This window comes from Lissotriton helveticus, chromosome 5_1 (assembly GCF_964261635.1).
Source record: "Lissotriton helveticus chromosome 5_1, aLisHel1.1, whole genome shotgun sequence".
Taxonomy (NCBI): domain Eukaryota; kingdom Metazoa; phylum Chordata; class Amphibia; order Caudata; family Salamandridae; genus Lissotriton; species Lissotriton helveticus.
In genome coordinates, this window is record NC_136065.1 from 206,664,258 (window position 1) to 206,679,471 (window position 15,214).

Here is a 15,214-nt window from a genome sequence, read left to right on the forward strand (position 1 = left end):
ACTGTGAACCTCAGGTAAAACAGGTGGGCTGGCTGGACGGGGATATAAATGTAAGAGTCCTGCAAGTCCAATGCTACCATCCATTTTCCGGGGTCGAGGACAGACAGGACCTGAGCCAGGGTCAACATTTTGAACTTCTCCTTCCGGAGGAAGCGGTTGACATTCTTGAGATCCAAGATAGGATGCAGGCCCTTGTCCTTCTTGGGCACCAGAAACTAGTGGGAATAGCGACCTACTTCTGAGGCAGGAATGTGCTTGATGGCTCCCTTGGCCAAGAGAGACGTAACTTCCTGTTGGAGAAGTGCCCGATGATCCCCCGACATGTGATGGTACTGAGGTGGCAATGCTGGAGGAGTAGTCTCGAAGGGGAGGGAGTTGCCCCTTCGGACTATCTGCAAAACCCACCTGTCCGATGTGATGGTGCGCCAGTGGGGGAGGCGACGGCGAATCCTGGTGCCCACTGGCGTTTGATGGGCCTGAAAGGTCGGACTAGGAGGGTTTGGAGGCTGCTGCAGAGGGGCGGAGCTGGAGTGACCTGCCCACTGGCCCCCAGAACCATGTCTGTGGTTCCCACATCCCCGTGGAGGTCAAGCTTGTGCCGGCCTCTGGCTCTGAAAGGAACGTGTTGGGGCACCCTTTCCCTGGCCACGAAAGGGGCGAAAAACAGACCTTGTAGGTTGGGAAGTAGGTTGGGAAGTGGAGAAGCCTAGGAACTTGGTCATAGCCCAAGAGTCCTTGAAGCGCTCTAGCGCATTGTCTGCTTTGTCGTCCAACAGGCGACAGCCAACAAAGGGCCAGTTCCATCAAGACCTCCCCAGAAAATCCAGTTGTCCTCAACCAGGCATGATGGCGAAGCACCACCGATGTTGAAATAGTCCTGCCCAGTGAGTCGGCGGTGTCCAGCCCACAACGTATGGCGAACTTAGCTCAGTCTCTCCTGTCGGCAACAGCACGGGAGAGCACAGCCCGGGCCTCCTCCGGGCACTGAGGCAGCACCTGCACCACCGTATCCCACACAGACTGGGAATAATTGTCCAAGAGGCATGCAATGTTCACCGACCACATCCCTAAGCTGGAGGAAGACAACATCTTCTTCCCAAGCTGATCCAGCGTCTTGGATTCCCTATTCGGTGGTGCGGTAGGGAATGCACTCTGGGACGTAGAGGCTTGGTCTACCAAGCTCTCGGGGAAGGGTGTTGAGAGAGGAAAGTGGGGTCACCCGGGCCGGGAGGTGGCGTCAGGCAACCATCCTGTGTTGGGTCTGGACCACGTGCCCAAAAGGATGCTAGTGAGGGCATCATTAAACGGCAGCAGGGGCTCTGAAGAGCTCACTGCCGGCTGAAATACCTCTGTCAGGAGGTTAGTCCAGACTGTCACAGTAGGTAGCTCGAGGTTTAGGGCCTCGGCCACCTTACGCAACACCACTGCGTAAGACGCTCCCTCCTCCGTAGCAACGGTAGGAGGAGACAACATGCCAAGGTCTGGAGAGGTGTCCAGACTGCTGGCATCCCTTATTTTCTCTCTCCAGTCCGGGTCGCATTCACACTGGGCAGTGAGATGGTCCTCAGACGCCTCCCAGTCTTCCTCACCCTCCTCTGGGTGCCAAACTGGCTGAAAAAGGCCAGGGTGGAATGCAGGCACAAAAGTACCCATCGGTGTGGCGTCTGGCTCCGTATCCACATCAGGCGGAAGCCGGGATCGATGCCGGTTGGGAGGCCAACAGGTGTTGATTGTGGACATGGTGCCGGTGGAGGAGTCACAAGGTTGACCAGCGCTGATCCGGATCCAGGCCTGGATCCAAGGGGGCCTTACGCCATAGGAGCCAAAATTGCTGAAGCCCGAGGGCCCCCAGCCGGCCCTGCGGGACCCGAAGGCGCACCGGCGGGGTAAGGCTCCTCAAAGATGATATGCATCGCTTCGTAACATTGACAAAGCTGGGCAGGGGTTGCTCCCGGTCCCAGGAAAGGAGGGAAGGCCGGAGTCCACCCTAAAGGCTCCGCAGGCGGAGCCACGGGAGTGGCACCACAAGCACCCTTCCTCGCATCGGCCGACGGACGAGGGGACCTCGAAGAGCGACGATGCTTCTTTGACTTCTTCTTATGCTTTGACTTACCGGAAGAGTGCGAAAACTTCGACGAGGAGTGATGGTGGCTCCGCGACCGGTCCCGTGACCTCCTATGCGACCTGGACCTCCAACGACGCAGAGCCGACTGCTGGGCCTCGAGGAACTTTCAGAACCGCTCCCTCAAAGACTTCAGGGCCATGGTCCGGTAGTCGGAGCACGACTTGGGATCGTGGTCGCACTCCAGACAGTAGTGGCACACACAGTGCGGATCCGTAACCGACATCAGTCAGGAACAGGGACAGCAGGTCTTGAAACCTGGCATCCCTTGTGCAGCAGGAGTCGATGTAGACTCGGAATTCAACAAAAAGTTGCAAAAAGTCAGTCTGAGGGTACCGCTCTCTCTAGCCTTCCCTTGCTGGGGCGGAAAAGAACGGACGTCAGCATACGAGGGTGACGTCTAAGTAACTTCCGCAACGTCATCCCGGTGACCACGAAGCCGACGCCGGACGCGGAGTCGACCGACGCCACCTACCGATGAGCAGGGGTACTGCTGACGAAAAATCTTTCCGGATCCTGTCTGACGCCTAGGGGTAATTCTAAGGCAAGGAATCTATAACTAAAGTGTTTCTTTCAGATACCCGGTATCACCGACCGCAGTCCTAAGCTGATGGAAAAAAACATTGTCTTCCCAAGATTGTCCAGCTTCTTGGATTCCCTATCTGGGGGGGCAGTAGGAAATGCGAATTTTGAGGATGAGGCTTGAAACACCAAGCTCTCAGAGGAAAAGTGGGTCGTCCAGGGCTGTGTGGTAGCTTGGGCAATCATCCTGTCTACAGGCGCCCCGGTGCTGGGCTTGGATCATGTGCCCAGAAGGATGTCAGTGAGGGCCTCATTAAAAGGCAGCAGGGGCTCCGAAGAGGCTGCTGCTGGCTCAAGCACCTCAGTCAGGAGGTAAGTCCTGACAGCCACCGTAGGAAGCTCGAGGCCCAAGGCCTCAGGTGCCCTAATCACCACCACAGCGTAGGTAGCTACCTCCTCTGTAGCCACGGTAGGGGGAGAAAGCATATCGAGGTCTGGGGAGGTATCCAGACCACTTGCATCACCCAACTCCTCTTGTCAGTCCGGCTCCTCAAGTTGGTCTGCTAGAGGGCCCCTCTCAGTTCTCCTCACTCTCCTCTGGCTGCCACTCAGGGCGGTGGGGAATGCCAGGGATGTAAAGCGGTACAAAAGTACCCTCCAGCGCCGGTACCGACATTGGTCGATGTCGGTCTGGCACCGTGTCCAAGTTGAGGGTGAGGCCGGGGTCTACGTTGGTTGGGGGCGGAACTGACGTTGGGGGCGTCGTCACTAAAATCGGCACCGGGGAAGGTACTGTGAGGTCAACAGGCCCGATCCGGATCCAGACCTGGATTCTTGGGGACCCTGCGGTGCCGAGGCCGCTGGCATCAAAGCCGAGTCCGTGAGGCCCAAAGGGGCACCTGCGGAGTCAGGCTGCCCAAAGATGCTGTGCAGCACCTTATGACATACACAAAGCTAGCCAGGAGATGCTCCAGCTCCAGCAAAGGGAGGAAAGCAGGGAGCCACCCCAGAGGGCTCTGAAGAAGGAGCCGGAGAGTGACGATGCTCTAGGTCCTGTATCACAATGGCCGACAGACGGGGAGCAGGCGAAGAGTGATGATGCGTCTTCGCCTCCTTCTTGTGCTTTGACTTACCGGAGGAGTGCAAAGACTTTGAGGACGATTGGTGTTGACTCCGCAACTTCCCTCTCGACCGAGACCTCGAATATCATGAACTGTTGGGCCTCCAAAAGCTTTCAGGTGTGCTCCAGCAAAGACTTCGGGATCATGACACAGCAGTCAAACACTCAAAAAAGATGTTGACAAAAGTCGAAAAAAGTTTAGTCAAAAAAGACAAAGGGGCGCGCTGGCTGGTGCAGAAAAAGAAAGAACTGACGTCAGCATGCAGGGGCGGTGTCTAAGTAGACACCACAACGTCATCCCGGTGACCACGACGCCGACGCCAGACGCGGAGTTGACCGACGCCACCTACCGACCCGCAGGGGTACTACTAAGAAAACATTTCTCTGGATCCAGTCTGATGCCTGGGAGTAATTCTAAGGTAAAAAATCTGTACCTAATAGTCTCTTTCAAATTATTGCTTTTCATACCAACAAATGCTATGAGACCCACCTAATATTGTGCCCGACATAACTCACCTGTTCGCCCTTCATTCCTGGTCTTCCAGAAACTCCTGCAGGTCCTTGAATGCCCTAGAAAAGGTTATAAAAACAGATGCATTTGTGATGACGATAAAAAAGAGAGCAAGAGAATGTAGAAAACGAGAATTAAACGAGGTGAGAGAGAGGCTGCAGTCTAGATGTGAGCATAAACGTTAATGATTAAAACAACACAACAAAACAAGTACTTATAATATAAGGATCAGGGGTTATGCCTAAAAATGAACCACAATGCTTTCTGGGTCTTTGGAGGTGAACCAGTAAGAACATCCATAAAACTGATGTGATTCTCAATAAATAGCCACTAGAGGGTAGCAGTGAATTTCTTTATTGGTACCTGGTATGGGAACAAAGCAATGGCTCCTATTTTTGGGGAAAATGCTGCGTTTAAAACTGTTTTACTTACTTGTGCAAATGTTTTTGTTTAAGAGTAGATGAAGAAATAATGTTTTGTCTGATCTTCATGACTGGTTTGTAACAGCCTCCTCAGAGCTCCACAAATTCACACCTTTCAAGGAATGCTTTTTGGACAGCAGGCCACAGGTTCAAGTAGAAAAAAGATTTTCCTCTATGCTCTAAGGCCCACTGCCAAAAGAACAAGTTACTTACCTTTGGTAACACTTTTTCTGGTGGATATAGTATCTACCTTTTGAATTACCCTTGTGCCAGCATTCCATGAAAATTCCTTTCTTAGCTCTCCCACGACGACGAGGACGTCCACAATAGCACGGCTCCACTCGCAACTCCGTATGACATCACCGGAGCCATAAGAAGACCTCGTCAGCTCGCTGTCGTCAGTTCCGCCCAATTTTTCTGTGCCCTCGAGGCGAACGGGCGGACCGACAACATAATACAAGTATACACAGTGTACAAAATATATACACAAATACATGCAATATATGTATAAATAAAAAGGAAAAGCCAAAAACTAAATCATTTCCTAGCAATACACTGTATGGAATACAAACAACATTTAAAAAATAACAATGTCAATCAGTCATAAGTTTCTTTCGCATAAGAAGTTGGACAACGGGGAGGCGGGTGGATCAGTGAGGAATCCACAGGCAGAGACTGTATCAACCAGAAAAAGCATTACAGAAGGTAAGTATTTTGTTCTTCTGATGGATACATCTGCCTGTGGATTCCTCACCTTTTGATTGAATCCCCAAGCTGTTCCTCACTTGGAGGAGGGTATCCACCTACCTGTACCACCAAAAAAACTTACAGCATAGAACGTACAAATTGGCTGTCCCTTCTAACCTCAGAATCCAAGACGTAATGCTTCGCAAAGGTGTGGAGGGAGGCCCAAGGTGCCGTCTTACAGATGTCTACAATAGGAACACATCTAGCCAAACAATAGGAAGAAGACTTAGTTCTGATGGAGTGAGCTCTAATACCTTCAGGCGGCTCCTTCTTGGCCAAAGCGTAGCAGATCTTGATGCACAAGATGATCCGTCAGGAAAGTGTTCATTTGTGGACAGCTTTGCCCTTCATCCTTCCAACAAAGCCCACAAACAGCTGGTCATCCAGTCTTAGTTTCCTGGTTCTGTCCAGGTAGAAGCTGACAGCCCTCCTACGGTCCAGGCAGTGAAGTCTCTTGTCCTCCTTGGAAGGGTGAGGGGGAGGATAGAAGGTAGGTAAGGTAATAGCCTGCCCCAGATGGGGCAGGCTATTACCCCATCTTAGGCAGGAAAGCAGCTCTAGTCCCGAGAACCACCTTTTCTCCATGAATGGTTAAAACTGAGGTTTAGAACTAAAAGCCTGAAGCTCACTTACCCTCCTGGCTGAGTCAATAGCGATCAGAAAAACCGTCTTGAAATTAAGAAGTCTCAAATGACAACTATGAAGAGGCTCAATCAGGAAAGTAAGTACTAAATTTAAATTCCACTGAGGCATAATGAAGGGAGTAGGAGGAAATATATTGGCGAGACTCTTAATGAACCTCATAACAATGGAGGACTTTAACAAAGATGGCTGGTCCGGCAAACAGAGGAAAGCCGACCAGACCGACAAGTAACCCTTTACGGTGGCCACAGCACAACCTTGATGAGCCAAGGAAAGCGGAAAGCCAAGTACATCAGATAAATGGGCCTTCAAGGGATCAATGGACCTCTCTTCACACCATTTCACAAACTTGGACCACCTAGAGGAATAAATAGATTTGGTGGAGGGTCTCCTGGATGATAAAATAACATCCACCACATCCGGTAGGAGAGAGAAAGAACTCAGTTTGCCCCGTTCACTCTCCATGCATGAAGATGCAGGTTTTGGAGGTGGGAGTGTACAACCTGCCCCTGCGAGAGGAGGTCTGCCCTGAGAGGGAGACGGAGCAGAGGGTGCAAAGAGAAGTGAAGAAGATCTGTGTACCACACCCTTCTTGGCCAATCCGGAGCGATCAAGATAACTTGGGAACGGTCTGGGTGAATCTTCCTCAAAACTCGAGGAATCGAGGGTATGGGAGGAAATGTGTAAAGGAGTTGCGAGCTCCAATCCACTTGAAACTTGTCCCCCAACGCTCCCTGCATCAAATACTGAAGACTGCAGAACAGCGGGCAGTGGGCATTCTCGTGAGTGGCAAACAGGTCCAAATGAGGAAATCCCCACATCCAGTAGATGTGATGGACCACCTCTGGATGAAGCCGCCACTCGTGAATGGCCGAGTATTGCCGACTGAGACTGTCCGCACGCACATTTAGCACCCCCGGACAGATTATTTGCAAACACACTAATCTGATGGCCCTGAGCCCAGGACCAGAGTCGCAGATTCTCTCTGCAGAGACGATACAACCCTACTCATCCCTGCTTGTTTATGTACCACATTGCGGTAGTGTTGTCTCTCAGCACTTGAAACCGCTGACCGCGAAGGGAGGGAAGAATGGCTTTGAGAGCCAAACTTTTTGTCCGGAATTCCAGAAGGTTAATGTGAAGCAACCTTTCCTCTGGAGACCAAAGACTCTTGATCTCCAGATCCTCAAACGAGCACCCCACCCTAGAGTGGAGGCATCTGTGATTACTGTGGCCACAGGTGGAGGAGGTTGAAAAGGCCTTCCTTGAGACAGGTTGGCTGGCAAACTCCATCAAGACAGCTTCGTTGCGGTGTCCCTGGAGATTCCGACCTTCTTCCTGAGATCTCCATTGTGCTGATACCATTGCCTGCGGAGGCACCACTGGAGTGCCCTCATGTGCCAACGTGCATGGTTGACCAACAGTATGCAGGAAGTGAACAGACCGAGCAGGCATAGGACCTTCAGGACTGGAACAACCGAGCCAACGTTAAACAAAGGACTCATCTCCTGAATGTCGAGAATCCTCTGCAGCGGTGGGAAAGCTCGACACACAGTAGTGTCCAGTACTGCCCCTATGAACAGGCTGCGCTGAGACGGCACCAGCTGAGATTTGGATACATTTATTGAGAAACCCAAGCTGAACAACTGTTGCATTGTTATTTGTAAGTGATGCAGCACCATCTCCCGAGACCTTGCTTTGAGCAGCAAGTAATCTAAATAGGGGAAAACCGGAATCCCTGACCTTCTGAGATGTGCTATCACACCACCATCACCTTTGTGAAGACCCAAGGTGCGGAAGTGAGACAGAACGGAAGGACCGCAAACTGGTAGTGTTGAGACCATACCATAAACCGGAGATAATTCCGATACAACTTCAGAATAGGGATGTGAAAATATGCATCCTGCAAGTCGATCGACACCATCCAGTCTTCCTGCTGCAGTGTCAGAAGAACCTGAGCTAGGGTCAACATCTTGAATTTCTCCTGCTTGAGGTAAAAATTCAAAACCCTGATGACGTCTCAACCGACCGTCCTTGGGGATCAGGAAATACCGGGAGTAGCATCACTGACCCCTTTCCTGCTCCTGAACCACCTTTTGCACACCTTTCTGCAGCTAGACAAGAACATCCTGCAGCAAAAGCAGCAAATGGTCCTCTGAACACTATCCCTGGCGAGGAGGATAAGGACGTGGAAACTCTTCAAAAGGTAGGGCATACCCATTTTCCACAAGGTTCAAAACCCACCGGTCCGAAGTAACTGATTACCAAACTTGAAGAAAATGGGACACCTGGCCCCCTACAGGACCAGCATGCTCCAAGATGGGGGATCTAGAGCTCTTTCCCATGGTCCCGGTGGTCGGGACAGGAAAGGAGGAGGAGGAGGAAGACTGAAGTCGAGAAGGTCCTCGCAGACGGCCTTTACCCTTCACTAGGTATGACTTGTACAGAGGATTCTGCTTTTGTTGCTACTGTGGCTGTTGTCTGCCTCGAAAGGAAGACACCTTCCCAAAGCCTTGATACCTTTTATATCCATAGCACCTGCGCTGGGACTGCAGGCCCAATGATCTCACAGTAGCCCTACTGTCCTTGAAACGCTGCAGCACAGAATCCGCCTTTGCCACAAACAGTCTGGATCCATCGAAAGGTAGATCGAGCAAAGTAGCTTGTAAATCTGGAGAGAAAGTGGAAGACCTAAGTCGGGCATGTCTCCTGGTAGCCACTGAAGAGCCCATTACCCGGGAAAATGAGTCTGCTGTGTCCAGACCCGACTGAATGACTTGACGGGCTGCTGCTTGAGTGTCTGATAGCACCTCCAAAAAGTGAACACGGTCATCCTGAGGCAACTTAGGAGCTATTTGCTTGACAGTGTCCATCAGTGCATGAATATACCTCCCTAGCAAACATGTGGCGTTTGTAGATTTAAGAGCCATACTTGCAGATTAGAATACCTTTTTGGCAGACTGTTCAAGCTTTTTCGAGTCTCTATCCCCCGGGGTAGTAGGGAAAGACCCAGCTGACTGCTTGGAAGAAGAAGCCTGAACTACCAAGCTTTCCGGAGAAGGATGAGCTGAAAGGAAAGCAGGATCACCAGGAGCAGGATTGTAAAGCCTTGCCACTGGCCTAGAAACAGCAGGGGCAGACAAGGGCTTCTCCCACACCTCCATAATTTGCTCTGTCAATGCATTAAAAGGCAGCAGAGGCTCAATAGTAGAGGAGGGAGAGCACAAAACTTGAGTCAGTATATTTTACCTCACCTCAGCTGAGGGTACCTGAAGGTCCAACAGATTTGCAGACTTCCTGATGACTGTGTGGTAAGGGACAACATTCTGTGAAGGCAAGGTCTTGGGAGAAGAAAGCTCCAATTCTGGGGAGGTATGCAGGCCACTTGCCTCCTGTAGTGGCCACGGAGTCGAGGATCTCCCTTTCCTCATGTTCTTGCAGGTACTCCTCTTCCTCCAGCAGTCTCTGCGCCTCCCTCCTGGAATGCTGCTTCGGGACCCCTTGGTCCTGTTCCATATGAGGCCTTACAGGGGACGGAGGTTGCGTCGCCGGAGACACTGGAGCCGGCACAGGCGAAGTCGCAGGAACCGGAGAAGACTCTCTTGGAGCCATAGAATTTCTGGGTGCTGATGAATTCCCCGACGCCAGAGTCTGACCGGAGTCACCTCAGGAGAAGGTGAAGGCATCGGCGAGACAGTATCCTTCTCATGATGCCGCTTTATGGGAGAGGTCGATCTCGATGACCTGCCCTTCGAAGACCAACGTCAAGACCCATGTCTTCTCTTTTTCTTATGCTTCCTCGACTTCGAAGCAGGAGAGATAGAGGACTTTGACCTCTTGTGACCTCTCTTCTCTTTTTAGCATGTGCCATGAAGGGCTTCGCCTCACGCTCCTTCAACGCCTTCGGGTTCATCTTCCAACAGCATGAACACTCTTTGAGGTCAAGGTCCAAAGAGAGACACCATAGACAGTCGTGATGGGGATCTGTGATGGACATATGACCTCCACACTGCCTGCAGGGCTTGAAACCTTGCCTCTTCGAAGTAGCCATTTCCAGTGCAAAACAAACAAAAGCTAGAAACAAAGTTATACCAAGTATAATATTTTACAAGATGGCCGCCGGGTAGGAGCTCTCGGTAAGAGCTCCAAGTGCTGGAGATCCCAATTCTGATGTCTATCTCCGTTAGCACCCTGCTGCACGTACATCTTTCTGTACAAAACAACCGAGTAACTGGATTGACAAGTAACGGGATTAACAAGTAACTGGATGGACATTCAACCAACGATCGTTTTCCTTACCTGCCTGGCAGGGGTCGAAAACCTGCTGGGGATCCCTGACCTGCCGGGAGGCGGAACATCGCAAACATCGCAGGAGAGGACCGAGTCAGCAAAGATTTCCTCGCCGGTCCCTGGGCGCCCCTGGCCGGATGCGGAGCACGACATGGTATCCTGTTCAAGTGGTGGCTGCCCGTGAGTCAGTGTCGGCCGTTGGGACGAGCTGTGGCTGTGCACCAGAGGTGACCGACCCGCCAGACCTGGCAGAAGTGGACACACCAGCGGTCTGGCCATTGAGGCGTGCGCTAGCGGCAGGGGTTGGTTTGCTGCGGCCGAGGTGCTGCCGAGGTGCCGGGAGATATCCGCAGGCTCTGGAGGGTCTACTCCACACAGCGGGAGGCGTGCAGAGACGTGTTGCACCGCCACAGGAGCAGCGGCTGAAGGAGCGGAGCCCTGGGGAGGACGGGATTGCCCGGAGGTACGTCGAGCCTTCCCCGCCTGTGACGGGAGCCGGAGGCCATCGGAGGAGGGGCGCCGCCGCCCAAGGAGCAGCGGGAATTGAGCACAGAGGCGGGCGGGACCCGGGGTGGATAATTGACGGCGGAAGACTGGAGCCTACAATGTCTGCGCTGGGAACTTGAGGTGTGCGGTGGCTGCACCGCTGACAAGCGGAGATGCCTGGGTTCGGAGACCAAGGCGGTCGGGATTGCACATGGCAACACGGCATGGTCCAGGAGAACCACAGGAGAGGGAACTGGCAATAGGTCGTATTAAAACAACGCCTATCGAAGTCGGAAGGGGCTGCATGCATGTAATCCTGCCAGTGGTCGCTGCGCGCTGTAGCAGTGTTCCTTGGGTGCACCACTTTGCAACACTTGCTGGTAACAACATAGAGATCTACAAGAAGGTATTTATCTACCTCGTTTGCCGGTACACATCTCCTTTGTTCAAAATGGCTGGGGCCATAAAACTGTAGAAATAAATCCCCTCCTGCACCACCACCGCCCCGAGTTGACCGTGAGGATGCATTCCAACCAGATCAAGGGTCACCTAAACTGAGAAAAGTCTCCTTCTTCTTCCCCTCCAAGCAGCAACTAGGAAGCATGTACACAGAAATAGGACTAACTCGCCCTCAGTAGAAAGGGAAACTGTTCTCTCTGAACACAGACAACAACAGACAAAGGACTAACACTGCTGCCTTATTCACTATTTTGGCAGCCATCTTGAACAGTTTGCTGAGCAATAGAATCTGTGTGAAGTGTGTATGGTGCTAACACATATATTTTGATGTTTCACTAAGTGCATCTTTGGATCCATGTAATATAGTGTTTGCACTTATCCCTTTTGACCCATGTAGCAGATTATTGGCATTTAGTGTAGGCCTTTATTGCAGTATTATACTTCTACTTGTATCATGGTGCTAACACATATATTTTGATTTGCCTCTAGTGCCTCTCTTGATCCATGGAACATAGTGTTGGCATTTATCCCTGTTGACCCATGTAGCATATCATCGGCATTTAGTGTATGCCTTTACTGCAGTATTATACTTCTACCTGTGTCTTGGATATATTTACCTACACCTAATTACCTACACCCATGTGACATATTATCGGCATTTATCTGTAATTTATTGTCTGCATTTACCTGTGCTCTTGTATACCTACTCTGTTCACTCCCCCACACCCGCCTTGACGCCATCCTAACATGGATCACTGCGGCAAGCACACGTATAAAATAATCTACCCACCCGCACTCACAAAAAAAGCTGCTAAACGCTTTAAACACAACTTCCTGAGGTCCCATCCTGAAACACCCTTTGCCGACACCTACATCTCTCCGGTAAATGGCTCCCTGAACACTGATATCATCTTCCACACCGCACGCAGAGCTCAATGGAAAAAAGCGTTCTTTACCCTACTCAACGTCTCCACCACCAGGAAATCCGCTCATGGACTAACTCTCTCCATCGCACCATCTAAACTCTTCCCAGGCAGCACAGCCATTACTATTTACAATAACGGGATTGTTCTAATTCAATCCACAGACAGAAACCTGGAACTACTTGACAACCTGTTCCCCACTTTCAAAGAGCACCTCCCCAATGGTTGGCCCTCCACACATACCCCAATCCAACTGAACGAGAACTCCTCACCTCCAACTAACACCGCAGAACGACCCACCGCCTCTGACCCTCACAACCCGACTCTATGCCATCCCAAATGCCCCCTCAATATCACCACCCCCCCCCCACTCCCTACACTCCTGCCGCACCTAGCTCCCCCTCCAACGGTGCCCTCTCTCCCCCCACGCCCTGCTCCCCCCCTCCAAGCCCCCACTCCTCCCTCAACACTCAAACAACCCCTGACATACACCCCTCCCTCAACATCTCCCCACCCACTCCCTGCACTCCCGCCACTCCTAGCCTTCACTCCTTCCCCAACAGCGCCCCTCCCCTTTCTTGGCACTCAACGCATTCCAGACCAACACCCAACACTCAACACCTCCCCCCACCCCATGCACCCCCGTCACACCTAGCCTCCACTCGTCCCTCAACAGTTCACTCCCCACCCTTAGCTCCCCCTCCACTCCTGGTCCCCACTCCCCCCTCAACATCTCCCCTCCCCACTCTCACTCCCCATTACTACACTTGCCCCTCCCGCGTCGACCAATTTCCACACGTCTCGCATTTGCCTCACCCCACCTGTTACTGATTACCCTTTCAACAACTCTAACCCCATACCCAACGGCACGCTGGACGCAATCATGACCACCCTCCTCCAAGTGAAAGAAGATCTCCACACACTCAAAGAGTCACTCCTCACGCACACCGAGCATCCCCCCCTCTCCACCACGTCTCAACGAATCATCAACTCCCCCCCACATCCTAGGCACCCCGTACTTGGGACCTCTATTCCCTCTCGCAATACCTCCAACAGGCCTAAGCGCACCATCAAGTCACACCCTAATCGCTCCTTACATTGGACCTCCATCCCCTCTCGCAATACCGCCAACCGGCCCCAGCGCGCAATCAAGACTCTCTCGGACAGCGATATACACACCCTACTCAGCACATATGTACCGGCAACCCAAAACAGCTTAGCCACCACGCACATGTCCATCCCTACGATTCTCTCCAACCCTATTAGGCACTCCACGCATAGCAACAGAGGCTCTGTTCCCGACAACCTCACTAAAGTCCCTCTCACTATGGACCCCTCCACCTCCCCGTGCACCCCCAGACTCAAATGCACACTTCTCAACTGTAGATCCTGTCCAGGAACCTTGACCTGGCCATACTAACTGAGACATGGTTAACTGAATCCTCCAATCCTATCATGGATATCCTAGTCCCCCCCAACTACTGCATCACTAGACTTGACAGGTCCAACAAGACAGGCGGCGGAATCGCCTGCATTTACAAGAGCAACCTCTCTATTAATAAAGTCAACGCCCCTTCTCATACCTCCTGTGAATACTTATACCTTGATGTCATCAGTGAGAACAAACCTGTATGTTCACTACACATCATGTACCACCCCCCGGGGGACAACCTCCTCTTCTCCCAACAACTCATGGACACAATATCTATCAACGCAGGACGTCAAAACACACAAATATACCTTGGTGACTACAATCTCCACTGGAATGATAGCAGTGACGCAGTAGTTAATAGCCTCAAAAATGTCCTTATCGCTTCTGACCTCACGCAAATTTGCAACACTCCAACACATGACAAAGGCTCTATCCTCGACCTGGTCATCTCCAAAGAAGGCACCACTCAACTTGACTCAATCCAACCTTGTGACTGGTCAGACCACCATATTATCACATTCCTCATCAAGGAAAAAGTAAAACTCATCCCGGTGCAATACGCCATGCCCAAAGTTTGGAAAAGAGACATGAAGAAACTCAATCCAAACTCTCTACCCCCTAACAGCTGCAATCTCCTACTCCCCCCTACCGACGTTACTGACGTCCAGGACCTAACTGACCACTATCTCAACTCCATGGCCTCAATAATCAATGAGGCCGCTCCAATGCAACTGAAAAGAGTATCCACTAAGATATCCAACCCCTGGTACAACGGGAGTCTCAATGAAGAGAGACGGGCTATGCGAATGGCAGAGCGCACCTGGAGATCAGTTCCCTCGGCACTGCATCTTAAAACTCTGAGGAAAAAGAGAAATGCATATTTCAGGAAAATAAAACGCTCAAAATCAGAGTTCTTCAGACTCCAGCTAGACCAAGCAAAAAACCGTCCAAGTAAACTGTTCGAGCTAATCCGATCTCAATCTAAGGAACAACCCCCAGCGGTCGACATTATGAGCACTACTCCTTCCTGTGAAGATTTCTCATCCTTCTTTAACAAAAAAACTGACAATATAAGGAGAGACCTCCTCAATGACGCAAGCCTTTACTCAATACCCAACTGCATAACGCCCAATAAACTAAAAAACAATGCGACCTGGTCATCCGTTGACACTTACTCTGAAGAAGAAATTGACAGAATACTCAGCACCCTAAAACCATCCAATCACCTCACTGACCCTCTTCCTGCTAACGCCGTAAAAGACTTCATCCCTCTGCTACTCCCACTCTGGACTAAAATTATCAATAGCTCACTACTACAAGGAACGATCCCGGACTCCCTCAAAGTTGGGCAAGTTACACCTTTACTGAAGAAACCAACAGCCGACCCCACTGATCTAAACAACTACCGTCCGATTACCAACATTCCCACTCTCGCCAAACTCTTAGAAAAATGCGTACAATTACAAATGACAAAGCACATAGAACAGTTTGATCTCCTCAACCCACACCAATCAGGCTTCCGAGCTGGGCACAGCACT

General features: G+C 51.3%; 1 protein-coding gene across 1 annotated transcript in view; it reads right to left on the reverse strand.

Annotated features, from left to right (window-relative positions):
- Positions 1–15,214, reverse strand: part of LOC144752426 (uncharacterized) — a 1,170,660-nt gene that overhangs the window by 53,694 nt on the left and 1,101,752 nt on the right. The window contains exon 58 of the mRNA XM_078640356.1: positions 4,281–4,334. Coding sequence (XP_078496482.1) covers positions 4,281–4,334 — 54 coding nt within the window. The remainder of the gene's footprint in view (positions 1–4,280; positions 4,335–15,214) is intronic.